Source organism: Anser cygnoides, chromosome 4 (assembly GCF_040182565.1).
Source record: "Anser cygnoides isolate HZ-2024a breed goose chromosome 4, Taihu_goose_T2T_genome, whole genome shotgun sequence".
NCBI lineage: Eukaryota > Metazoa > Chordata > Aves > Anseriformes > Anatidae > Anser > Anser cygnoides.
This window is the reverse complement of record NC_089876.1, coordinates 66,227,636-66,251,509: the sequence shown is the minus strand read 5'-3', so window position 1 is coordinate 66,251,509 and position 23,874 is coordinate 66,227,636. Positions and strand designations below refer to the sequence as shown.

The 23,874-nt window shown below is 60.0% G+C and overlaps 2 protein-coding genes across 2 annotated transcripts in view; both read left to right on the top strand.

The window, feature by feature from the left end:
- The window catches only part of LOC106029622 (maestro heat-like repeat-containing protein family member 2B), a 51,556-nt gene that overhangs the window by 11,843 nt on the left and 15,839 nt on the right, over nt 1-23,874 (top strand). The gene's annotated exons all lie outside the window — the stretch shown is intronic.
- Nucleotides 1,092-23,836, top strand: LOC136790656 (maestro heat-like repeat-containing protein family member 2B). Its single transcript, XM_066995746.1, has 41 exons — nt 1,092-2,243; nt 2,434-2,567; nt 2,989-3,111; nt 3,612-3,780; nt 4,102-4,200; nt 4,546-4,700; nt 5,007-5,150; nt 5,440-5,532; nt 5,824-5,893; nt 6,003-6,116; nt 6,378-6,451; nt 6,675-6,794; nt 7,062-7,154; nt 7,337-7,490; nt 7,693-7,733; nt 7,993-8,131; nt 8,824-8,876; nt 9,000-9,497; nt 9,678-9,785; nt 10,206-10,361; nt 10,560-10,682; nt 10,955-11,034; nt 11,510-11,609; nt 11,703-11,798; nt 12,164-12,268; nt 12,399-12,522; nt 13,043-13,164; nt 13,428-13,580; nt 14,193-14,347; nt 14,600-14,741; nt 14,947-15,143; nt 15,582-15,719; nt 15,894-16,005; nt 16,137-16,283; nt 16,592-16,774; nt 17,153-17,308; nt 17,413-17,535; nt 17,707-17,800; nt 22,126-22,262; nt 23,151-23,228; nt 23,795-23,836. Exons 1-41 carry the CDS (start codon nt 2,219-2,221, stop codon nt 23,834-23,836), a joined length of 5,169 nt encoding a protein of 1,722 aa, XP_066851847.1. The 5' UTR covers nt 1,092-2,218.

The window sequence follows — 23,874 nt, the reverse complement described above, 5'->3', positions numbered from 1 at the left end:
ATACAACGTTTTGTTCTGCACAGTACTGCAGAATTATTTCCCAGAATTATTTCCCAGAATTAATTTTTCCCAGAAATAATTCTGGGAATTAGGTGAATTGACTTGACTAAGCCTGATGAGTGTCTCCTGTGCTTGGGTACCACAACAAGTATTCCTGTTGCCACTAGCTTGGATTTGGGCTGAATATCTCATTTCATCTACCTCTGTCACTGCACTGTCTGAGCCTTACAGAACCGTGAGGGCTTTTGTCTTTGCAAGCCTCCTTTGAGCTTGGGAAGGCATTCTATCTAGACTTTTCCCAGATGTGGTACTGAAGCATGAAAATGAAGTGAAAAGCAGGATTGACTGTGAAGTCTGCTACAGGCTGCGCACCTCTGCCTCCTGACACCTGCTCCAGTACCTTCAGCACAAGACTGGTGTTTTTCTCGGTGCCCAGTCTTGGGATTCCACTGGTCAGTGTAACACTCCTACTGGGCTCCAGCTTTCCTGTCCAAAACATTTTCATCCCTTTCATTTTCCAAAGAACAACAAAGGCCTTTGGTCAAGGAATCTGTACTGTTTGCAGATTGTGGAAAAAAATCCATCTGAATAGCAATCTCTCATGGTAAAGGCAGGATTAATGCCCTTTGTAGTAGTGTAACCATTCACTAAGTGATAGACATTTAATACTGAGAACACTGAAGCTCCATGGAAGGCAGTATAAAATATTTTATGTGTTTTTATTGGACCCTACAGTCCAATAAAACTGGGAGACAGGCATTCAGATAATACGGAGTCACTTGTAGTTTGAGGGATTTTTTTTGTATCAGAACTAATAGGTTTTTTGCACCCATGAAGATTTTAAGTCAGTCTTCCCATGTTTGGTTTCCTAGATCACAGCAGCATAAGCTCCTGTATCTAGTGCTACAAAACAGAATTAAACAAACTAATAATTGTTAATTTATGTCTACATGAGCCACATGTCATAAAACTGAAGTTATCCTTTGTGCAAGAAGATGCGTTAAGTTCCAAAAGAAGAGGGTATTGTGCTCTAGGAAATAAGTAAGTGGTTGAATGGGTTTCTAGCTAGCAAATGAACTGCATCTGTGACCCACAAAGAAAACTCTTGAGTGAGTGCTAACATTTTCCATGATACATGGTATTTAGTTCTGCTGCAGTACAGAGTCCCCATTCCTCTATCCCTCTGCCTGACGGGGGCTGAGTGCTGGGCAAGGTTCTCCGTTGTACAGCAGAAAGAAGAGCTTGTGCCCATTTCTTTCTGCACGTGCATGTCAGCCCTACCTTAGCCTTGTCATGCTCACAGAGCCTGAAACTACAAAAAAAGTCAGAGTTCCCAGTATTTCTTTGCTCAGAGCTGTGATGGAAAGATCCTCAGGGTCAACATTTAAATGTAGCACTGGGTAAGGCCCTCAGCAAATGGGGAGCAGTGGAGTCTTTTGGTCTGAGTGGAGCTTTGCTAATAAACACCGGTTGTAGATCATCAATTTTCAGAGAGTACCTTAAATCCTGAGGGGATAGACTTTACAACATAATTTATTTGTTGTTTTAGGTCTCCTTAGATAACATTTTAAAAGAAATTAAACTAAACAAGATGAAACTAAATAAAACTACATGAAATGGGATGTTTTCTCAACTGGTCTAAAGGTGCTCTTCTCACAGGGGCCACCCCTGCAGCCCCCACTGCAAAAACCATTGATGGTGACGCAGCTGGGACCGCGATGGGTTGGAGATCTGTGGGTCGCTTATATCCTGGCTGGGAAAGGGGAGCAAAAGGCCATGGAGGAGACTGAGGAGAGGACACACACAGGCTCAGTGTGCACAGAACCCTCTTTTTTTGGAGAAAATTAGGAAAAGACACAGAGGGGAGCAGAGGGGCAACATCCCCCATAAGACCACATCCCCTTGGGTCCCTGGAGAGTGGAACCAGATGGGACCGGGGCTGGGCAGAGAAGCGCACGGAAGGCCGTTGCTGAAAACCACGCAAGGACCGGAGCGAACTGGAGCGATGGAGAGTGGGGATATGCTGTGGGTTTGGGCCATGGGGGTGCTGCCACCTCCGGCCCTGCCCTGTGATGTGTCCCCGTATCCATGGCAGCCCTCAGGGAGGTCACAATGGCTGGGTGCCTCATAGCTGCTGCGGTGAGCGCAGGTGGCCCATTGCTTCTCGGCGGCCACAGGAGGAGGACCTGGAGAGAGATTCTGGGGTGATCCTGCTGTGATGGGGAGGCTGAGAAGATTTTTTGGTGAGGGGCAGGGGGAGGCCGGGGGCTGCATCCCTATGAGTTCCCAGCACGACCAGAGATGGGGACCCCAGCCTGTGCTGTTGGTGCTGGGGAGGATTCCTCTCCAGGCTGGGAGGATGCCTGCCCCAACCTGGTGCGAATCCCCACAGCCAGCCAAGCTGACGCAAACTGTTTGGTTGTTTCCTTCCAGCTTCCTTTGCTTGTGTAGGGGTCAGGACTGGACCTACACATCATGAGGACGGTGGCAGAGAGACAGGGTCTGAGACTGTTGCCATCTCTGCCACTGTCGTGAATTCCTTGTTAAAGAAGCTGCAAGACAGAGAGGTGAGCTGCGGACATCCCGCTGTGCCGTGGGGGGTTGAGGGCTCCCCTCCACCCTGGGTGCCACCGAGGGGTCTTGCCTGATGGCCCCTCTGTCCTGCTGCTGGTGCCCGGTCCCCAAAGGCTGATCCTGCGGTCACGCTGGGCTGACGCTGCTGCGCTGCCTCCTTTCCCGCAGCAGCTCAGCCTGGAGCTGCCCAAGCATCCATCCTTGTCCTGGCCCTGTACCATGGTCCCAGGCTGCTGCCTGGTGCTTGGTCGGTTCCCAGGGCTGCTGCTCCCTCGGCTCCTTTGTGTAGCTGGACACAAGCTGGGACAGGACGCGGTGGTGCTGCTTGTGGGCTCTCACTCTAGAGTGAGGGGCAGCAGCTCGCAGCTGCCCGGGAATAAGGGCAAAGCAAGTGGTGTCGTGGTCTCTCCCTAGGGTGACCGAGCGGAGACTTACCGCCGCCTCCAGCATGTCTTGCAAGGAGATGATACCCGTCTGCAGAGCGGCGTTGTGAACCGAGTGCTCGCAGAGGTGTCTGGAGACATGAAGGCAGCCCAGGTGAGCTTGTTCTCTAGAAGGGCGAACGGAGCAGCCTGCCTCTCCCCAGCTGTGGGTGTGACATGGAGTGGCGCACAGATGGTTCACTGGGATTCAGGCCTGGGGACTTCCCCAGTGCCCCTGTGGCTGCTCCCTCTCCCAGGGAGCGCATCCCGCTAGGGGAAAGGCTGTATCCAGCCCTGCTCCAGACTGTGCAGAGCGTGGTGAGCTCCTCCACGCCAGGCGACGTGTGCGCCACCTCCCAGGGCCGGAGTTGGGCCGTGCAGTCCCCCAGTTCCTGCCTCGCGCGACTCCTGCTTAACGCAGAGGCTCTGGGGACGCGTCCCAGCTCGGGCACAGCTGTCCCGGGGGTGTTCTGTGGGGGAGACGCGGTCGTCTCGCCAGTGGCTCTGACAGCAAAACGATGAGCTGAAGCCCCGTGGTCCTCACTGGCCAGCAGGGCCTGACCTGGTGCCTCAGCCTTTCTCCTGGGCAGCATTTCACCTGTGGCTCTTTTTCAGGGTGCAATGAACAATGTGACAGCAGCTGCTGGTGACGTCCTGGTGGCTCTGGCTCGTTCCCACTTTGGATTTGTGATGTCCGAGCTCCAGGGCCACCTGAAGACCATGAGGGGAGGAGCATGCCAGGAGTTTGTGCTCACCACCTTGAGCAAACTGGCCAGCAGCTATGGTATGGCCCCTTTGGCCTCGTGCTCTGGGTTATGGTCCATGACGGCCAGGAGCAGGGACCCTGCCCCTCCCTGAACGCTGTTTTGGGCCGGAGGGCTGTGGGGTTGTGGCACCTCCTCGCCTGGAGCTGGGATTTCCGCCCCACCACCCCAATGCCAGTGCTGCAAGGGTGGAAGCTGCTGGGGACTGAACCCGCAGCGACCTCCCCTGTCCCTCTGACACGTCCCCCAGCCCGGCAGCCCCAGCCCTCCTGCCCGCGGTGCTGCTCTGGCTCTGGCTGACCGTGGCTCCCTCTGTCCCTCTGCCTGTCCTCTCTCTGCAGCCCTGCGGTGCATCCCCTTCGTCGAAATGACGCTCCTTGCTCTGCACGCCATGCTGAGACAAGTGGAGAGCAGCCGGATCCTGCGCACCATCTGCAGTGGTGAGTAGAGGGGAAGGGGCCGGGCAGGCCCTCGGTGCCTCGCTCGGATCGCGGCGTGGTCCTGCGCTGGGGGGCAAACTTTGGGAAGGGCAGGGCGGGGGCTGCAATGGTAAGTGCTGGAGGGGAAGAGGCCTGCGAGGAAGAGGAGGAGGAGGAGGAGGAGGAGGTGCGGTGTGCAGAAGGGGAGAAGGGGCACCGTATTTTAGTTCAGATGCCGGGAGCGCAGCACTTGGCAGTCCCAAGCCGACGCCTGGTGAGCCAGGGACTGCTCCACGCAGGCGTGGGTGAGGGAGCCAGGCACGCTGCCTGTTGCAGACTTTGACGAGCTCCTTCCTTCTGGTGCAGTGCTGGAGCAGTGGTCGAGGGCGATCAACGCTTACTTCAACGCCTGGGAGCAGTGCCCCTTCCCTCGCATCGGGGAGAAGCAGCTCTGCGAGCAGGTGTACTCCCTGTTCTGCCACGCTGTGGTAAACTGGCTGGGCCGCCATAAGAAGGAGGAGGTGAGCGCTGCTGGGGCAGCAGCAGGGCTGTGCCTGGCTGGGGCTGCCCGTGCCCCCTGGGTGGGAGCAGAGGGGTGAGGGGAGGGAGCGGGCGGGCTGACGCCGTGCCCGGGGCTGGGGGCTCCCAGCTGGCAAGTGCTTGGGCCCCAGGGCCCTTTGGCAGGGGAATGCTTGCTGTCCTCTGGAGAGAGCCCTTCTGTGGGGCAGAAGGGAAAGGGAAAGCCCTCTCTGTGCAAAGGCAGGCATGTGCTGGGGGACGCCGAGTGCTAGACAGCCCTCAGAGCATCTCGTCTCTTCCCTCTGCAGGACAAGCAGGCCATCTTCGGAGCAGTGACTGCTATGATGGCTGTCGTCCTCCATGATGCGCAGCACCAGGACCGGGTGTGGAAGCAGGTCGTCTGGCTCCTGCAGCAGTACCAGGAGGTCCAAGATACTTCCCGGGTGACAGAGGTGAGGCGTTGCGCGGGGTCTGGTGCGGCTGTGGTGTGCGTGTGAGTGCCACGAGGTGTCGGGGAGCCCTCCGAGAAGGCAGGGGGGCAGCAGGGGAGCTGTGAGGCTTCCTGGGCTGCTCGGGCAGGAAGAGAACAACCCAGGTGAGCAGGAAGCCCTGGGCAGGAGCTTTGGGGTTCTCCCTGGGAGCTGGGGTTAGGGGTTCCCCATGCCACAGGCGTGCTGGGTTTCTTCCTTCCCACGTGGCTTCAGTGGCTTTAACCCACTCGTCCTCTCCCTTCTCTTGTAGAGCCTCCATTATTTCCTGAAGACCTTGGAGGAACTTCACGCTGTCGCCCCCAAGGACAAGCTCCGTGCCATCGCTGCTGCTGTGCACCACGAGGTAAAGGGAGCCCGTGCCTGTGCTGCTGGCCCAGGTCCTGCAGGCCGGATTGCCACAGAGGGGCAGGGCAGGGCAGGGCGTCCTTCCACCAGGACCTTCCTGGAGGTGCCTCGAGGCTGTGAGCACCCTGATCCTGGCTGTTTTGTGCAGGCCCGAGGGGCAGCTCAGTTCCTTCAGCACTTCCCTCTCAGCCACCTGGCAGGAGGACTCTGGAGTGCCGGGACCCAAAAGGCAGCCTCTGATCGCTGCTCTGCCTGCGATCTTTCTCTAAAATGGACCTTTCTCCCACAGCTTGGGGACGAGACCAGGCAGCACAGTGCAGGCCATAAAGAAGAACTGAGGCAGTGCATTGTGCTTCAAGGTAAGGGAGGGAATGGGACGATGCCTGTCGTGTTCTCCCAACTTCCTTGTGAACCTCAGCCATGGGGTTTTGCTGACTATTCATGCAAAATGTGGTTTCTGGCCCGCAGCTCGAATCTACCCGGAGGAGACGGTCACGTTCCTGCTGTCCCAGCTGAGCAGCGAGAACCAGGGCTCCCGCGGGACAGCGCTGACTCTGCTGGGAGCTGTGGCCCGCTCTGACGGTCAGTACCACAGGCCAGGGCTGCCAGCCAGGGCTGGGGCAGTCAGGGGGCTGAAGCTATCTGCTGTCAGAGCTTTCAGGCCCTGTAACGCAGTAGTAGCGGCAGAAACAAAGTCCTTCTGGGACGCCAGTGCTTCCCCTGCAGTCAGAGCCCAGCCCTGCTGTGCTGTCCCGCTTGTCTGTGAAAAGCCTGGGAGCTTCGAGGGATCCCTTCTGCCATCTGAGCCCTGCCTGAACGCATACCTCTCTGTGTCTCTTGCAGAACCTGCAGTGAGAGAGAAGCTGCCCCTAATTGTAGAGGCCGTGCAGCCCTTGTTCACTGAGTCCGGCACCCAGGTGAGCTCATTTAGGAAGGAACAGCGAGACCAGTGGGGCAGAGAAAGCCCCCAGAGCGGGCAGGTTGTTGTGCTGTACAAAGCCTAGCCCCGACCCCTGGCAGCGAAGGCTTCTCCTGTGCACTCGTTGCCTCTCCACGGGCTGCGAGGGCTGCCCCCAGGCAAAGGTGGCTTCCCTTTGGCTGCTGGCGGGGCAGACCGTAACCACCCTGTCTCCTTGGCAGTTGAGGAGAGCGCTCCTGGGTTTCATCAAGGATCTGCTCAGCGTCAGCATCCCGAGCTGCTTGGCATGGGATGTGGTGGCGCACATCTTTGTCGAGTTCAGGCGGGCCTCGGACAGACTGGTAAGGACAGAGCGGGACACCCGCGGCTCGGTCCCGTGCCCAGGCTGTGCTGAGAGCTCCCTCAGTGGCACTCGCAGCATCGCCTGGGCCCCGCAGAACCTCGTGTGCCCGACAGCCCTGTGCAGCGCTCGCTGCTCCCAAGCTGCCCAGCACTTCCTTGGGGCTGGGACGTGGCCCCTGAGTGGGGCCTGGCTGTCCTCATCCTCCACAGAGCCTCCTGAGGTGGGAGCTGAGAGTAATGGGGGGTTTCCCAACGCTGTCTTGCAGGCGGTAGAAGACGTCCAAGAGGAAAGAGACCTTCAGGCCCAGTGCATAGGTATCCTGGAGTCTCTGGATCTCTCTGTGGAAGGGATGACCGAAGTAAGTGGTCCTGCTCCCTGCTGCTGCAGCCACTTTTCACCTTCAGGGTGTTTTTGCCAGCCCTCGCCTGCCCCCCCGGAGCTCGACCCTAATGGGCTCCAAGGGATGCGCAAGCCATCCTTTTCACCTCTGAGCCGAGATGGGAATGCTGATGTGCCAAACTTCCTCCTCCTCCTCTGCAGCTCTTGTGGCCACGGCTCCTGCAGTACGTGGTGCCGGCCCAGTACTGCGGCATGCTGGTCCCGCTGTTGCGTTGTCTCCAAGCCCTGATCGAGAGGCAGAAGCAAACGGAAGGGCAAGAGGACACCGAGAAGCCTGCTGACGTCCAGGAGCAAGGTGGGACCAGAAGGTGCCCCAGCAACCTGTGCCGGGCTCGGCCAGGGGCCTGCCTGGTGCATGCCTCCCTGCACCCTGGCAGCCCCCAGGCCAGCTCTGCAGCTGCACGGGTACTCTCAGCCCCGCGTCGGGGCGTCGAAGGTGCGAGGGGCTGGGTGCAGAGGTGCTCAGGGGCTCACCCTGCCTTTTTTCCTCCTTGCAGCCAAGAAGCCCACGCCACAGGCCCTACTGGTTCGGCTGTTGGTGAGTAGCGGGGCCCCGGGGCAAGAGCTTTTCTGGCCAGGGGCAGGGGGAGATGCTGGGGCAGGGATGCTTTTGCTGGCAGCCCCGAGGAGGAGGCAGCGCGTCCCAGCGTGCCCAAGCCCACGAGCTGGGGATCCCGCTCCCTCCCTGGGGCTGGAAGCACGTGGGGGGAGGCGCCGAGGCAGAGTCGAGCTCCCTCGTGGGAGAAGCCGCATCCCTGGTGGAAGGAGTGACCCCATCTCTCTCTGTCCTCGTCTAGGTGGTGGCAGCTTGTGATCAGTGCAGGGAATGCGCGGTTGCTGCCCTACAGCTGCTGCAGGCCCTGCAGAGCAGGATCCACAGCTCCCTGAGGGGACTGTGGCCCATCCGCATCCCCCGCATGCTGCAGTACCTTGAAGGTAAGGTGCCAGTGTGGAGGGCCGGGCTCAGGAGAGCTGGAGGGGGCAGGAAAACAGCCTCCCAGCATGGCGTAGGGGAACCGCTGCCGTCCCCCTTCCAGGCAGCCAGCGTGGAGGCTGGGGGCAGCGATCTGCTGGGATCAGCTCGTCCCAGGGGTGGACGGGGCCATCGATGTCCCCGTGGAGGGCAGGTCTGGGCAGTGTCCCCCTGCCCCTGCTGGGACGGTGCTTGGGGCAGGGGTGGGACCAGCGCCCCTGGCTCTGGAAGGCCGAGTGCCTGGGGCAGGTCTGCAGCAGCCGTTCTGGGCAGCTCGGTCCCACGCTGGGCAGCGCAGTAGCCTGGGAGGAGGCCCTAAATGGGCTGCAAGTGTTGGGTCTGTCAGGAGAAAATGTGTGCGGCTGTGCACGCTGGGGCACGGTGCTCGAGTAGTGCGGGGATCACAGTCGGGCAGCGGCGATCGGCCCCAGTCAGTCTTTCCTTCCCCGGCTTGAGTCGGTGGCTCTGGCCAATGTCCCTGGGATCCAGCCCGGGTCTGCAGCCTGGCAAGAGCTTTGGTGCAGGCAATTTTAGGCCCTTTCAAGCCCGGGACTTCTGGGGTTTTTGGCTCCCAGGGAAGGAGAGCACTGAACTCTTTCTTCTCCGGTGCTGGCTTAAGTGACAGCGAGGCATTTTGCTTCCTCTTGCTTTCCAGAAAAAACAGAGGGCTTCCTGGACTCTGAAGAGTGGCAGTGCTATCTGCTTAAGGTACAGCATCCCTGGGGGTGAGGCTGTGGGCAGTTGTGCCCCGACAGCTCCTGGGGCACGTGAACGTGAAAGGCCCGGGCAAAGGGCGAGACAACATTTGCCTCCTGTCGTGTTCCCCCCCAGTTCCTGACGGAGTCGGTGGAGGAGATGCTGGTGGACCAGCCATGGGTCGTGTGCCTGAGCCGGGAGCTGAGCCAGCAGCTGAGCAACCCCTCCAGCAGCGCCGAGGACAAGGTTTGCGCCCTGCCTGCACCCTCCTGGCAGCACAGCCCCGGGGCACCCAGCTCCGGGGCTGGGGCTGAAGGAGCGCGTTCCCCGTGCGGGCTGTCGTCACCGCTCCCCCTGCCCTCGCCCCAAAGATGCTTCCCTCCGTGCTGCCCAGGGTCGGCTACAGCCGGGCGCCGCGGCTGCTCCCTGGGCTGTTGGGGCCTGTCGCGGCCAGGCCCTGTCCTGACAAGTCGCGCCGTTACCACGTCTCTGTCTCGGTCTCTTCTCTTTCAGAACTTCCTGTACCAGGCTCTCGGCACGGTGCTGGCCTCTTGTCGGCAGCTCACCCACGTCCAAGGGCAGCTGCTGAAATACTTAAAAGAAACAGATGCCACCAGCCCATGTGACAGACAGGTGAGGTTTCCTCTCCTGCCCCTGCTCTGCCCGGTGTCCCCTCGTCCCAGCCCTGCTCCGGACCTTTTTCATTTCCTTGTAGCTGCTGTTTCCCTCGGGCAATGTCCTGCCTTGCCGTCGTAGCTGGCCAGGACTGGCCAGCGTGTGCCACAGCTCACTCCCATTTCTCCATCACTGCAGGGAATAGCTTCAGTGGTCTCCTATGCTGCTGAGCGCCACTTCTACCTGGCCCTGGATGCAATGCGCAAGTTCACCCAGTGGCTCATCGCATTCGACAGACGTCGAAAGGTAATGGGTGCAGGGTTTTAGTGTTCGGCCTTCTCTTGCCCTGTTCTCACTTCCTGAGCAGTGGCGGCCGAGTCGTGGCAGCCACATTGCATTTACCCCTCCCGTAAGAGCTACCTAAGACGCACTGCCCCCTCCAGAAAGCTGAGGGCCAGGAGCCGGAACCCTGTGAGCTCTTGCTGGCTCTGCCCCTCACCTGGGGGCCATGGGCAAGCCTTTCATGGCCAGTACGCCCCTGCCGGGCACAGGCTGCTCACCTCAGGGCAGGAATGGGACAAACTCCTTCGGATGGTTTTCCACGGCCCTGCACAGCTGAGCCACACAGCCCCTTACAGCCCCGCTCCCCAGCCCCACAAATTCGTCGAGTCCTGGGGCACAGCAGGGCCAGCGGACTGATATCTCGGGGCATCTTACTCAACACAGGCGCAGAAGGGACACCAGAGAGCTCAGGCCGCTTGGGCTGCAGCCATGCTTACCTATGGCAAGGTTGCACTGCACGCGCCCAAGTCAGAACTGCTGGCCTGCGTGGAGGAAGACATCCTGGCCAACATCCTGGAGCTCTTCCATGCCTGCAGAAAGGTAGGAGCGTGGGGCACAGAGGGGCAGGGAGGGCTGGGGGCCCCCACGTGCCGAGGTGGACGGTCTCTTTCTGAACGTCCCCTGAGTGGTTTGTCCTGAATGTCCAGGACCAACCCCAGCCCCTAAGAACCCCTCGCCCGTGTTCCTCTCCCAGCTCTTCAAGCAGTTCAACTGGTGTTTTTCTCTCTCGGGTCTCAGGAACTGCAGCACAAGCTCGCCCTGCTGAACAGCATCAAGGAGGTCACCTGTGCCATCCAGGCTGCGGACACCAAGCACAGCTTCAGGCTCTGCAAGAAGCCGGAGGTGCTAGAGATCCTGCTGGTGAGTGCCTGGAGCCGGGGCTGCCCGCAGGGGAGGTGCGATGGTCTCCCCCGGCCACCCACCAGCTCCTGAGCTCCCGAAGCCTTGTCCCCAGCTTCTGGGCCCTGGGGAGCTGGCACTCGGTGGCTGGGGAGCACGGTGGCTCTGTGGTGGCCGTGGGGATGAAGGGGCTGGTGCGGGCGCAGGCCTGTCAGCAGAGCCGGCTCCTGGGGCGGGTGGGCAGGCTCTCCGTGCCACTGCCCGCCCTGAGTGCGTCTCTCTGGGACTTGCAGGACTTGATGGAGGAGGATGCCTGCGACACCCCTGTGTCCCAAGTGCATCTCAAGATGCTTCAGCTCCTGGAGCAGCTGAGGTGAGGTCTGTGCCCCAGGCTGTGGGGGCTCGCTGTGCGTCCCAGCCCAGCCGGCTGGTGCAGCCCCAGTGGTCTCGAGTACGGGGCAGGGAGCTGCGCGGCTCTGGGCCGGGACGGCGTGCCCCGTCCTGGGTGACTTCCGAAGGCCGGGGGGCTGTTGGGGCTGGGGGGCCGCATCCACAGAGACGGGGCTGGGCTGTCATGGTCAGCGAGCCATGAGCGCTGTGCCGGCAGAAAGGCCCTGGCTCTCCAGGGGACGGGAAGGGCAAGGAACGGGCACCTGGGGGGGGTCTCCTTGCCCCTGGGGGTGAGTGCTTGGCCGCTGCCAGGGAGCTGCCAGGAACTGCCGGAGCTGGAGCTCACCAGCACGGGCTGGGGGGGCCGGGTCTGGGGCTCAAACCCAGTCGGCGTTTGGGCCACTCTGGAGATTGCTGGTAAACCCCCTCACTGTTTTCTCCTTTTTTTCTCCATCCAGCACGCTGAAGCCTTGCATGGACTGGGAGAACAGGTGCTCCCAGGTGGCTGTGTGCTGCTGGAGAGTCCTGTCGTGCCCTCCTGAGGAGACAGAGCTGCAGGTACCTGCCAGCCCTTCCCTGCACACCTCAGCGCTCCCTGTGCCCTGGCAGCTGCCGCGGTGCTCAGCCTCACTCCTCCTTTCCCGTTTTCAGTCTCTGCAGGCATCGTGTGAGGAAGCTCTGGGCCAGCTTGTGTCAGCCCTTCTCAAAGCAGAAGGGACCTCCAGCGCCTTCGCGGACGTGGTCTCTGTGAGTATCCATGAGGCAGTGGGGCAGAGTTGGGGCCTTAGGGGATGCCCAGAGGAGGATCCGTTCCCTGCCGCAGTGCCAGGGCAGGCAAAGGAACGGGCCCTGCGGGAGGCAAAGCCAAGAGCCAGGCTCCCAAGTGCCAGGCTGGCACAGGGAGATGCCGGTGGGGAAACGGCTCCTGGGTGAGGGCAGGGGTGCGTGGAGCGAGCGGGGCAGGGGGGTGGCAGTGCCGGTGCTCGGCGGGGCTGGGGCCACGCGGAGCCGCAGGGCAGGCCCTGCGGGAAGGGGCCAGAAGAGGAGGGAGGCAGAGAGGGGTGCTGGGGAGAGAAGGACACCCGTCACGAGACGCATGTGCTCCACCCCAGATCTTGCTGTGCCACCTCACGTCAACGAAAGCATGGGAGCGAGAGAGGGCCCTGCAGGTCTGCGCCCAGCTGCTGGGCACTTACGAAGAGCTCTTCAAGTGTTCGGTGAGTAGGGAGCCCCGCGTGCCCCGTCCCCTCTCCCTGCTGGCCACGGCCCCGACGCCTGGCCATGGCCTGGGGAGGCGAGCAGGCACTGGGCTGCCTGCGAGCTTCCTCCTGCCTCTCGCCCCCGCAGAGGGAACGCACCTGCTCGCAGTTCGGCTCCTTGGTCGGCGTGCTGGGGCCTCTGCTGAGCGACTCCCAGGCCACGTCCCGGCAGAGGGCAGGGGCCTGCCTCAGCTGCCTCCTCCGGATCCAAGGTGAGGAAAGCGGGTTCTTCCTGGCCCCCATCAGCCCCATCTTCTCTTCCTTCCTTGCCCAGCGAGGGCTTTTGTTTACGTCCCTTCCCAGCCAGTCAAGAAACACTGTCGCGACGAATGAGGGGAGTGGACGGGGCGCTCTGTGGCCCTGCACAATCACCGTTCCCACTAAGAAATCGGTTGGAAGCGAGCTCCTGCCCCCTCCTCAGTGAGCAGCGTCTGCGCTGAGGAATTTGCGGGGAGGTTTGCTCCCTCCCGGAGACGCTGGTGCCCGGTGCAGGACCTGGGGACGCAGCAGCTGGGAGCAGAGGCCTGCGGCTGCTGGGACCCCACAGCCCCAAAACAGCTCCAGGGGAAGGAGGGCTCTGTGCGGCCCGGGATGTGTCAGCCACGGAGCCGGGCTGGTGGCATCCTGCCACGGGAGGGTTGGGAGGGCCCTGGCCTTTGCTCCCCAGCCTCCTCTATCCACGTCTGGCGCCAGAGATTCAGTTCCCCTAACCAGGACTCCCTTCTCTCACAGCATGTGGCATGACGAAGACCAGGAGAGCGGTGCTCCAAGTGCCTGACTGCAAGGAGCTGTGTGAGAGGCTGAAGAGCACGGAGGACGGGTCTCTGTGTGAGGACCCTGCCAAAATAGCGAAGGTAACTGGCTCCAGAGAGTGAGGTGGGGGCCCCAGTGCATTTGTCAGGAGGTGCGTTTCGCACGCAGGGAAACAAGACGAGAGGAGATGGTTCTAAACCCCTCCGCTGCAGGAAGTACAAAAAAGCAGCGTATGCACAGAGGAGTGTGCCCTGAGTGCCCTCTCAGTGACCAGCGAGCTGCTGAGCTCAGAGGCCCCTGGAGTTTCCTTTCTGTTCTAAAGAGCCGGAGCAGAGCTGTGACAGTGTCTCTCCTGTCTCTCCAGGGGGTTTGCCAGTACTTCCCCCAGGGACAGGCCAGGAGCTTCATGGACGCCATCATGAAGACCTTCGAATGCGCTAACGAGGAGCGTGCACAGGCAGCTGGCGACTGGATGATCGGATTCCTGGAAGCGTGCGGAAAGGAAATACGTCCAGAGGTAAGGGAGACCCTTGTTCCCCTCGGCCTTGACTTCTCTCTGTTGGCTGTTGTGCTGCACCTCGTGTGGGCTGAAGAAATGCAGCCCGAGCGCGGAGCTGAGGGGACCGCTGCTGCTTGACACGTTCTGCTCTGTGCGGTCCTCTGACGAGGACTCAGGCACTGCACTCTCAAGTCTCCCGTCGGCGCAGGTCCTTGCCCCGGGCGAGGCAGTTACCGCTGGGACACACCAACCTTCCCGTTCCTCCCCACTGCCTGCAAGGTGTCGGAGCCTGCTGGGTTGCGATCTCCCATCGCTGCAGCCGTGCGCCGGCGATTATCCAGGCTGTTGGGCATAAAATGTGCCCAGGCCTTCGGTGTGCTCAAATCGCTCAGCTGCTGCCACCGCCGGCCCCAGGCACACGCAGCGACGGAGCGGGGTGTGCGCGTGTGCACGTTGGTGTGCGTCAGCGCCGAGAGGACACGCGCCCCCAGCCGTGAGGCAGGGCTCAGGGACGAGGGCTTGTCAGCGTGCCAAGGTGGCAGGCGTTGCTCAGGCGCCGAGTGACCGTGCTGGGGTCCTGCACAGGCAAAGGATACGCTGAGGTGTGCCATCTCGCCCCTTGCCTTGCAGGTGCCTGAAGTCGCGAACATCCTGTGGAAGGCCATGTACACCATGCAGCAGGGCACCCTCAGGGACCTGCTCTTCCAGGCAGCCCGTCTCCTGGCCGGCTTCCACCCCCAGCCTGTGGTGGACAGCCTCCTCCAGACAGAACTGCCCTCAGAGAGGTATGTGCGCTCCCCCCTTGCCCCGCTGTGGCCAAACAGCAACCCCAGGCTTGCCTGCGGTAGGCAGATCCAGGGAAGCAGCAGGTCCCATTCCTCCCCCAGAAGCCTGGGCTCTGCGAGATCGTGCGCTCGTGCCTCTGGGGAAGCAGGCATCGTATGCCCGCTGCTGGCGAGGAGAGCGTTTGGCCTCTGGGGAGGGCACCAGGGCTGCCAGAGGACGGGGCTCACGGGTGAACGTCTGGTTGCTTGCAGAGACATGGTGCAGCTCTGGAGGAGCCTGGGCAGCAGCGACCTCGGGCCTCAGGTCCTGAGGCACTTAGCAGAGAGGCTGGACAAGGCACCTAAAAGCAGACCTTTGTGCAACGATGCTGATCAAGAGCTGCATCGTCTCAAGGTATGTTCGTCGGCAGAAGCATTTCTGCAGCTTCCCACCTGCTTTCTAACTTAGCTCATCAGGGTGAGGGAGTTGGGGGTCATCCGAGGCTGTCCCAGGTGTGAGACCTGCCGGCAGGAAGAGTCCCCCAGGGGGACAGGGGCACCAGCGGGCTGGTGGGAAAGGCGGTGTTTAACAGGTTCTTGTGGGTCACATTTCCCTGCAGCTCCTCTGTGCGATCTCTGAGGTGGTGTCTGCTCTGCTGACCGCGGAGGCAGTCCGGGACCTGCTTCCTCACCTCCTTCCAGTCCTCCTGCAGTGGGTCAGCAACGAACTGGGGGTAGAGTTGCTGTTTCCCCCTCTGAGTCCTCCAAGAGGACTCCTCCTCTTCAAGGACACGGGACAAGAGGAGCTGTTGTGCGGGTAAGGAGCAGCAGGGGCGGGGAACGGGGGGCTTCAGTTCCCCAGCCAGGCACGTTTGTTCGTGGTGCTGAGGGAGCCAAAGGGCTGCCCTGTTTCCCAAGCCTGCCCTGTCTCCCAGGTGTGGAAACGGGTCGCCGGGGCTCGTTTGACTTCTGTCCTCTGCTGGAGAAGGATCTGTTCCCAGACGGGACGGGACCGACGGCTGCTCTCGGCCTGTCTCCTCTGCATCCCCGATTACAGCGTGTCCTTCCTCTCCCTGGACCGATCCAGGAGAGACCGGGCGTCAAACCCTGCGCAGGGCTGGCAGCTCTCGGGACAGGGGAGACCCCAGGCGTGGGGCAGCCCGGGGCGCTGGGACCGGGGCGTTTCGGCAGAGCCAAGACAAAACTTCCCCTCTGGTGCCACGATGTGAGATTTCTGTGGGTTTTCTTTCGCCAGACTCTACTGTGATGCTCTGGAGCAAGTGCTGAGAAGATGCCTGGACGAGAGGTGGCAGCAGGTGCTCTGCAGGCACGGAGTGTGGCCATCCTTGGACTTGCCTCAGTGGCACTGCAACAACGTGCAGCTGCTGACCAGGTGAGAGCCCAGCGGGTGGCTGTGCCCCGGGAAGCAGCCGCAGGACCCTTCCCGTGTGCCTGGGGAGCTCTCCTGGGAGGCAGGGCAGCGCCTGCGTTGCAGCAGGGGACGTTTCGGGCCGTGGCCCGTGGCCTTCCCACCTGACCACGTCACCTGCTTGTGCTCTGTGTGCAGTGTGCTGCTCCGTGCCCGGCTCGTCTCGCGTGCGCTCATACAGACCTTCCTGCCGTGGCTGCACTCCCCCTTGCCAAACCTGCAGGTCACGGCGCTGGCTTTCTTCGCTGAGGTGAGGCGGCGCGTGGGGCGGGGCGGGCTCAGAGGGCTTTTCGGAAGAAACTGCTGCTTGGGGTGTCTCTTTATGGAAGAGACCAGCCGAGGTCCCATGCCAGCACTAACAGACCTTTGGCTGTCTTGTAGCTGATGAAGGACCCGCCAGCTGAGGGGAAGGATCTCCTGAAGCCCCTGGTACGGCTCTTCCTGGAGAAGCTGCAGCATCCGAGCTGTGCTGTGCAGCACATGGCAGCGAGAGGCCTGGGCAGTGCTGTCAGTGGCTTGCCCAAGAAGGTGAGGCGCACTTTCCTCTGCTCTGGCTGCAGCCCCCCAGCAGAGAGCCGGGCAGAGGCTGAGTGAGAGCCAAGCAGAGCCGCGGGGCAGTTCGGGAGCCTGGGGCAGAGCAGCACGGGGAGATGGGGGCTTCCCAACGGCCAGGCTGCTCTCCAAGCTCAGCACGGTGGCAGCGGGGAACCGTGCGAGTGCCGTTCGTCACGGGGTTGTGCCGCAGCCGCACCCCCTTGCCGAACAGACGTGGGGAGAAAGGGTGGGCATTGCAGGCAGGAGCCGCGAGCAGCTTGTGCGCATCTTTGGCGTTGCAGGTTCAAAAGCACAAGAGGAGCATCGTGGCAGCACTGGAGCGTGAAATGAGGAACGTGGACCATCCAGAGGTGGCTGTGGAGAGCATGTTGGCCCTGGCAGAAATATTTGCAAAGGAGACGGCGAAGGGCTTGGGCGGGGCCTTCAGACGCATTGCCCGCTCCACCAGGAAGTTCCTTGATGCCGTGAGTGAACCTACTTTTCTCCCACTTGTCCGAGGGGCGTGGGGTGGGCAGGGGCCTGCCCGTGCTGCGTGGAGGTGCTCCTCCAGGCAACCAGCTGCCGTGGCCCCTCTCTCTCTCTCTCCTGCGGGTGGGATGCACCGAGCGCCCCGGCACTCAGGTGCCATTTCTTAGGGATGGGACGAGGAAGGGACCTTCCACATGGCAGGGACGGGGCCGGGATGAGGTGACCTCGTTCTGGAGCTGGTTTCCAAAGCGCCACTGCCAACAGCGCTGTGCTCGCTCGCCCTCAGTTGTCAGTCCCTGATGCTTCGTTGTTGCAGAGAGGCTGGGAGACGATGCCTTCGTGACCCAGCTCACAGATGGCTTTCTGGGTTGCAGAAGCAAGAGGACCTTCGTTTTGCGGCCTTCAGTCTCTACACGGCCCTGGCTGCTGGCGCCAAGGACAATCTCACCACGTTCTTCAGCGGAGAAGTGGAGCAGATATTGGGAAGCCTCTTCCTGCACCTCCAGGACCCCAGCTGTGCAGTATCCAGCGTAAGAACCCCCTGAGCTTATTTGCCAACCCACAGAAAGGCTCCCTGAGGAGCTGCCTCCCTGGCAAGGGAGAAGGAACGACCGAGCACAATGCTCTTTTCCAGGTTTGCAGGACAGCCCTCTATGTCTGCGCTCCTTTCGTCGAGCCAAAGGGGCTGCAGGTAGTCGTCAAGAATGCCATCGGGCGCAGTGGAGCACAGCTGCAGAGCGAGGTCTGCTCTTACCTGGTGAGTGAGCCCTGTCCCGGGGCGACGCTGGGGCCACGGGGCCCGGCACCGAGCGGGGAGCATGGCGTGACGCGTCCGTCCGTCCCGCCGCATGCTCCCCGGGAGTCTGAGGGCTCGGCAGCGAGGCCTCTCCGGCCCAAGCAGAATTCACACCTCCCTGCTCTCCCCCAGGAGACACATGCTCCCGAGCTGCTGAAGACACTGAAGCGCCAGCAGAAGCCACCACTGGAGAAGCGGTCCACAGATGCCACTCTCCACGTCCTTGGTGAGAGCCGGGACGGAGCTCTCTGCTCCGCTCCCACCGGGGCGGCCCAGGGGCCGCCAAGCGCTGCCCCAGCCGCCTTCCCTACGGTGCCCAGGAGGGCACGGCCAGGGGCCGTATCTTGACACTGCCTCTTCTTCCCCACGCTACAGAAGCCAGCCCGGAGCACAAAGAAGGCAGCCCAAAGCATGCAGAAGATCTCTCGGGGCACACAGAAGACGTCCCCGAGCTTGCAGAGGCCTGAGCACCCACAGAATAAAAATCCAGAGAGCACAGCGGCTGTGGACTGGGTCCTTCCCAGGGTGGCATTGGTGGGAGCTGGGGCCAGGCAGCGCTGCCTGCAAACCTCTCAGCACTGGTGGGATGGGGAGGGTCAGGGCCAAAGCACCAGTGCTCCGATCCCCCCATCCATGTCCAAATGTAGTCCCAAAGCTGGGAAAAAACAAGAAAACCTTGAAGAAAATTGGGAGGCCTGCAGCTTATGTAGTCTTTTAGCTGAAGGAAAGAGACAGGTAGCCTTGAGCTAGCAGAAGCAAGGAAGATAAGGGATAAAAGGTTAAAAAGAAGAAGGAGAAAACCAGCTCCAGACTGGTTTTCCAACTATAGTTACCTTTTGCTCAATAAGGGTCATTAACATATTAAAAATCACGCCCATCAAAATGCTAATGTATGCTGATGTGGGATTTGGTGTCCTCCCCTCCACCACTGTTCCTTTGTAATGAGCAAACTCAGTAGAGATAAGTTAGGTGAGCTATGACAGCCAATCAAAAGTAACCAAAGAGAGAGTTTTCACAAGTTTGCTGTGTATAAATTACGGTGATTCGAGTCAGAGGTGTGCTTGCTTTGAGAAAGATCGCCAAGCACCCGACTCTGCAGAGTTATATAATTAATTATTTAATTAAACGACCTTCATGTGGATTCTGACTCTGTGTGCTTGTTGGCGCGGGCACGAACCTACGGACTACACAAACACGGCCTGGGGCAGAAAGAAAAGCAAAACGGGGGGGCTGCTGATGGCGGCTGGGATCACAGCTGGGGAAACTGGGCTGGGGCACGAAAACAGAGGTGAAATGTTGCACGTTGGGGCTCAACGCCAGTCTTTGTGCACTAGCTTTGGGGCCCTATGTGAAGATGGAGTCATCATCTGTCTTTGGGGGGCTCAAAATGAGCCTTGTTTGGCTGGTTTTCAGGCTCAGCAATGCAGGCAGTCCTGTGGTTTCCAGCCTTTATAGGAGGCTCGTTGGGCAGCTGTGGGCGGCTTGAAAAGGGAGACCACCTGCTGTGTTTTGTGGGCCCAGCCAGGCTCATCTGTCCAGCCTGGGGGCTCAGAAATGGAGAGTAAGCAGCACGTTTTGGGATCTCGGAATCGAGCCCAGTGCCAGTGTACTCAGGCTCAGAAACTGAACCCACCGGCTGCTTTGGGGCCAAGCCCTCAGCCAGGCCAGACTGTATTAGTTACTATGTATACAGTGCACAACTATAGGGCGTCTGGCATTAACATTTCAGTTAGAACAGCAATTGAGTTGCCCAGGCTTTTGGGACAAGCACCAGCTGTAATTACCTGCAGACAGGTAATTACACGCACAACACAGCCGGTCAGCGTTCACACAACATGTGAGCACAGCACGAAGATGAAGACCGACCGTCGTGACAGAGACGCATTTACAGCCCTGCCTACGCCCGGGCTGGCTCCAACGCGACTGGAGGGGGCCGGGAACCGGGAACAGGGGCCGGGAACCGGGAACAGGGGCCGGGAATTGGGGCCGGGAACCGGGAACAGGGGCCGGGAACCAGGAACAGGGGCCGGGAATTGGGGCCGGGAACCGGGAACAGGGGCCGGGAACCGGGAACAGGGGCCGGGAATTGGGGCCGGGAACCGGGCACAGGGGCCGGGCCTCGCCGCGCGGCTGCCGTTACCACAGCGCCGCCTGGCGGGCGTGAGGCAGCCCCTCAGCGCCCTTGCTGAGGAGACCGTTCCATGGCTGTTAGGTGGCCGTTACAGTCGTTATGTGGTCGTTAGGGCTGTTAGATGGCCGTTTCTGCCTCAGCTTTGCCATTCTTCACCAGAAGAAACGAGTCTGACACCCAAAGTTGAGGTTCCCCGTGGTCTGAGTGCTGCCAGCCCAGTGATAGATAGCACAGGTGGCTCAGCAGTTAGTTCCGTTGGCTTGTCAAAGCAAGCAAAATTTAATCACACAGTCACAGAATCATCTAGGTTGGAAGAGACCTCCAAGATCACCTAGTCCAACCTCTGACCTAACACGAACCAGTCCTCCACTAAACCATACCACTAAGCTCCACATCTAAACGTCTTTTAAAGACCTCCAGGGATGGTGACTCAACCACTTCCCTGGGCAGCCCATTCCAATGCCTACCAACCCTTTCAGTAAAGAAGTTTTTCCTACTATCCAACCCAAACCACCCCTGGCGCAACTTTAGCCCATTCCCCCTCGTCCTGTCACTGGGCCTTTTGGAGAACAGAGCAATCCCCACCTCGCTACAGCCTCCTTTAAGGTATCTGTAGAGAGCGATAAGGTCGCCCTTGAGCCTCCTCTTCTCCAGGCTAAACAACTCCGGCTCCCTCAGCCGCTCCTCGTAAGACTTGTTCTCCACACCCCTCACCAGCTTCATTGCCCTTCTCTGGACACGCTCGAGCACCTCGATGTCCGTCTTGTAGTGAGGGGCCCAAACCTGAACACAGCACTCCAGGTGTGGCCTCACCAAGCCGAGTACAGGGGGACAATCACTTCCCTAGTCCTGCTGGCCGCGCCGTTTCTGATACAAGCCAGGATGCTGTTGGCCTTCTTGGCCACCTGAGCACACTGCTGGCTTATATCCAACCAACTATCAACCAATACTGCCAGGTCCTTCCCTGCCAGGCAGTTCCAGGCTCTCATCTCCCAGCCTGTAGCACTGCTTGGGGTTGTTGTGCCCCAAATGCAGGACCCAGCACTTGGCCTTGTTGAACTTCATACGGTTGGCCTCAGCCCATCGGTTCAGCCTATTCAGATCCTCCTGCAGAGCCTTCCTACCCTCGAGCAGATCAACACATGCACCCAACTTGGTGTCGCCTGCAAACTTACTGAGGGTGCACTCAATCCCCTCATCCAGATCATTGATAAAGATATTGAAGGGAACTGGCCCTAGTACTCAGCCCTGGGGGACTCCACTAGTGACTGGCGTCCAACTGGATTTAACTGCATTCAGCACGACTCTTTGGGTCCAGCAATCCAGCCAGTTTTTAACCCAACAAAGCGTACGCCAGTCCAAGCCATGAGCAGCCAGTTTCTTGAGGAGAATACTGTGGGAAATGGTGTCAAAAGCCTTACTGAAGTCAAGGTAGACCACTTCCACAGCCTTTCCCTCGTCCACTAAGCGCGTCACTTCTTCATAGAAGGAGATCAGGTTCGTCAAGCAGGACCTGCCTTTCATAAACCCATGCTGACTGGGCCTGATCGCCTCGTTGCCCTGCAAGTGCCGCGTGATAACACTCAAGATAATCTGCTCCATGAGCTTCCCTGGCACCGAAGTCAGACTGACAGGCCTATAGTTTCCCAGGTCCACCCTCCGGCCCCTCTTTTACATAGGTATCACATTTGCTAGCCGCCAGTCGACTGGGACCTCCCCTGATAGCCAGGACTGCTGATAAGTGATGGAAAGCAGCTTGGTCAGAACTTCCACCACTTAGTTCTCTCAGCACCCTCGGGTGGATCCTCTCTGGCCCCGTTGACTTCCATACATCTAAGTGCTGTAGCAGGTCGCCAACCATTTCCTCGTGGATTATGAGGGCCACATTCTGCTCCCCATCCCCTTCCACCGGCTCAGGGGGCTGGGTACCCAAGAGAACAACTGGCCTTGCCGCTAAAGACTGAGGCAAAGAAGGCATTAAGCACCTCAGCCTTCTCCTCGTCTCTTGTCACTAGGTTTCCCCCCGCATCCAGTAGAGGATGGAGATTCTCCTTAGTCCTCCTTTTTGTGTTCATGTATTTATAAAAATAGTAGCCAGATTGAGATCCAGATGAGCTTTGGCCTTTCTAATTTTGCCCATGCACAGCCTCGCAACAGCCTTATCATCCTCCTGAGTGGCCCACCCTCTTTTCCAAAGGCCATAAACCCTCTTTTTCTTCCTGAGCTCTCTGTTCAGCTAGGCCGGTCTTCTTCCATGCTGGCTCGTCTTTGGGCACGTGGGGACGGTCTGCTCCTGAGCCTTTAAGATTTCCTTCTTGAAGAGTGCCCAGCCTTCCTGGACTCCTCTGCCCTTCAGGACTGCCTCCCAAGGGACTCTGCCAACCAGTGTCCTGAACAGCTCAAAGTCTGCCCTCCGACAGTCCAAGATAGCAGTTTTACTGATCCCACTCCTGACATCGCCAAGGATAGAGAACTCTACCGTTTCGTGGTCACTCTGCCCAAGACAGCTCCCAACCACCACATCTCCCACCAGTCCTTCTCTGTTTGTGAACAGAAGGTCTAGTGGTGCACCTCCCACCACCCCTGGTAATCTAGTGAAGCAAGTCCAGGAGATGCCAATTGCCTCCTTTTCTTATATATATATATATATATATTTTTTTTTTTTTTCCCTCAGACACATCTGCAAACCAAGCCCATGGAGTCTCCAACAGCAGAAATTGCTTTTTTGTGCTTGTACTGCAGGGGGCCATCGATGTGCCCCGTGGAGGGCAGGTCTGGGCAGTGTCCCCCTGCCCCTGCTGGGACGGTGCTTGGGACAGGGGTGGGACCAGCGCCCCTGGCTCTGGAAGGCCGAGTGCCTGGGGCAGGTCTGCAGCAGCCGTTCTGGGCAGCTCGGTCCCACGCTGGGCAGCGCAGTAGCCTGGGAGGAGGCCCTAAATGGGCTGCAAGTGTTGGGTCTGTCAGGAGAAAATGTGTGCGGCTGTGCACGCTGGGGCACGGTGCTCGAGTAGTGCGGGGATCACAGTCGGGCAGCGGCGATCGGCCCCAATCAGTCTTTCCTTCCCCGGCTTGAGTCGGTGGCTCTGGCCAATGTCCCTGGGATCCAGCCCGGGTCTGCAGCCTGGCAAGAGCTTTGGTGCAGGCAATTTTAGGCCCTTTCAAGCCCGGGACTTCTGGGGTTTTTGGCTCCCAGGGAAGGAGAGCACTGAACTCTTCTCCGGTGCTGGCTTAAGTGACAGCGAGGCATTTTGCTTCCTCTTGCTTTCCAGAAAAAACAGAGGGCTCCCTGGACTCTGAAGAGTGGCAGTGCTATCTGCTTAAGGTACAGCATCCCTGGGGGTGAGGCTGTGGGCAGTTGTGCCCCGACAGCTCCTGGGGCACGTGAACGTGAAAGGCCCGGGCAAAGGGCGAGACAACATTTGCCTCCTGTCGTGTTCCCCCCCAGTTCCTGACGGAGTCGGTGGAGGAGATGCTGGTGGACCAGCCATGGGTCGTGTGCCTGGTGTCATCCCGGGTGACAGAGGTGAGGCGTTGCGCGGGGTCTGGTGCGGCTGTGGTGTGCGTGTGAGTGCCACGAGGTGTCAGGGAGCCCTCCGAGAAGGCAGGGGGGCAGCAGGGGAGCTGTGAGGCTTCCTGGGCTGCTCGGGCATGAAGAGAACAACCCAGGTGAGCAGGAAGCCCTGGGCAGGAGCTTTGGGGTTCTCCCTGGGAGCTGGGGTTAGGGGTTCCCCATGCCACAGGCGTGCTGGGTTTCTTCCTTCCCACGTGGCTTCAGTGGCTTTAACCCACTCGTCCTCTCCCTTCTCCTGCGCCCTGGGGTCCCTGGAGAGTGGAACCAGATGGGACCGGGGCTGGGCAGAGAAGTGCACGGAAGGCCGTTGCTGAAAACCACGCAAGGACCGGAGCGAACTGGAGCGATGGAGAGTGGGGATATGCTGTGGGTTTGGGCCATGGGGGTGCTGCCACCTCCGGCCCTGCCCTGTGATGTGTCCCCGTATCCATGGCAGCCCTCAGGGAGGTCACAATGGCTGGGTGCCTCATAGCTGCTGCGGTGAGCGCAGGTGGCCCATTGCTTCTCGGCGGCCACAGGAGGAGGACCTGGAGAGAGATTCTGGGGTGATCCTGCTGTGATGGGGAGGCTGAGAAGATTTTTTGGTGAGGGGCAGGGG

Coding starts and splice junctions, on each gene's coding strand:
- LOC136790656 (XM_066995746.1), top strand. CDS start 2,219: ATGGGGAGGCTGAGAAGATTTTTTG. Junction 6,795..7,061: donor GGCGGGCCTCGGACAGACTG/GTAAGGACAGAG, acceptor GCTGTCTTGCAG/GCGGTAGAAGACGTCCAAGA. Junction 10,683..10,954: donor AGGTGCTAGAGATCCTGCTG/GTGAGTGCCTGG, acceptor TGGGACTTGCAG/GACTTGATGGAGGAGGATGC.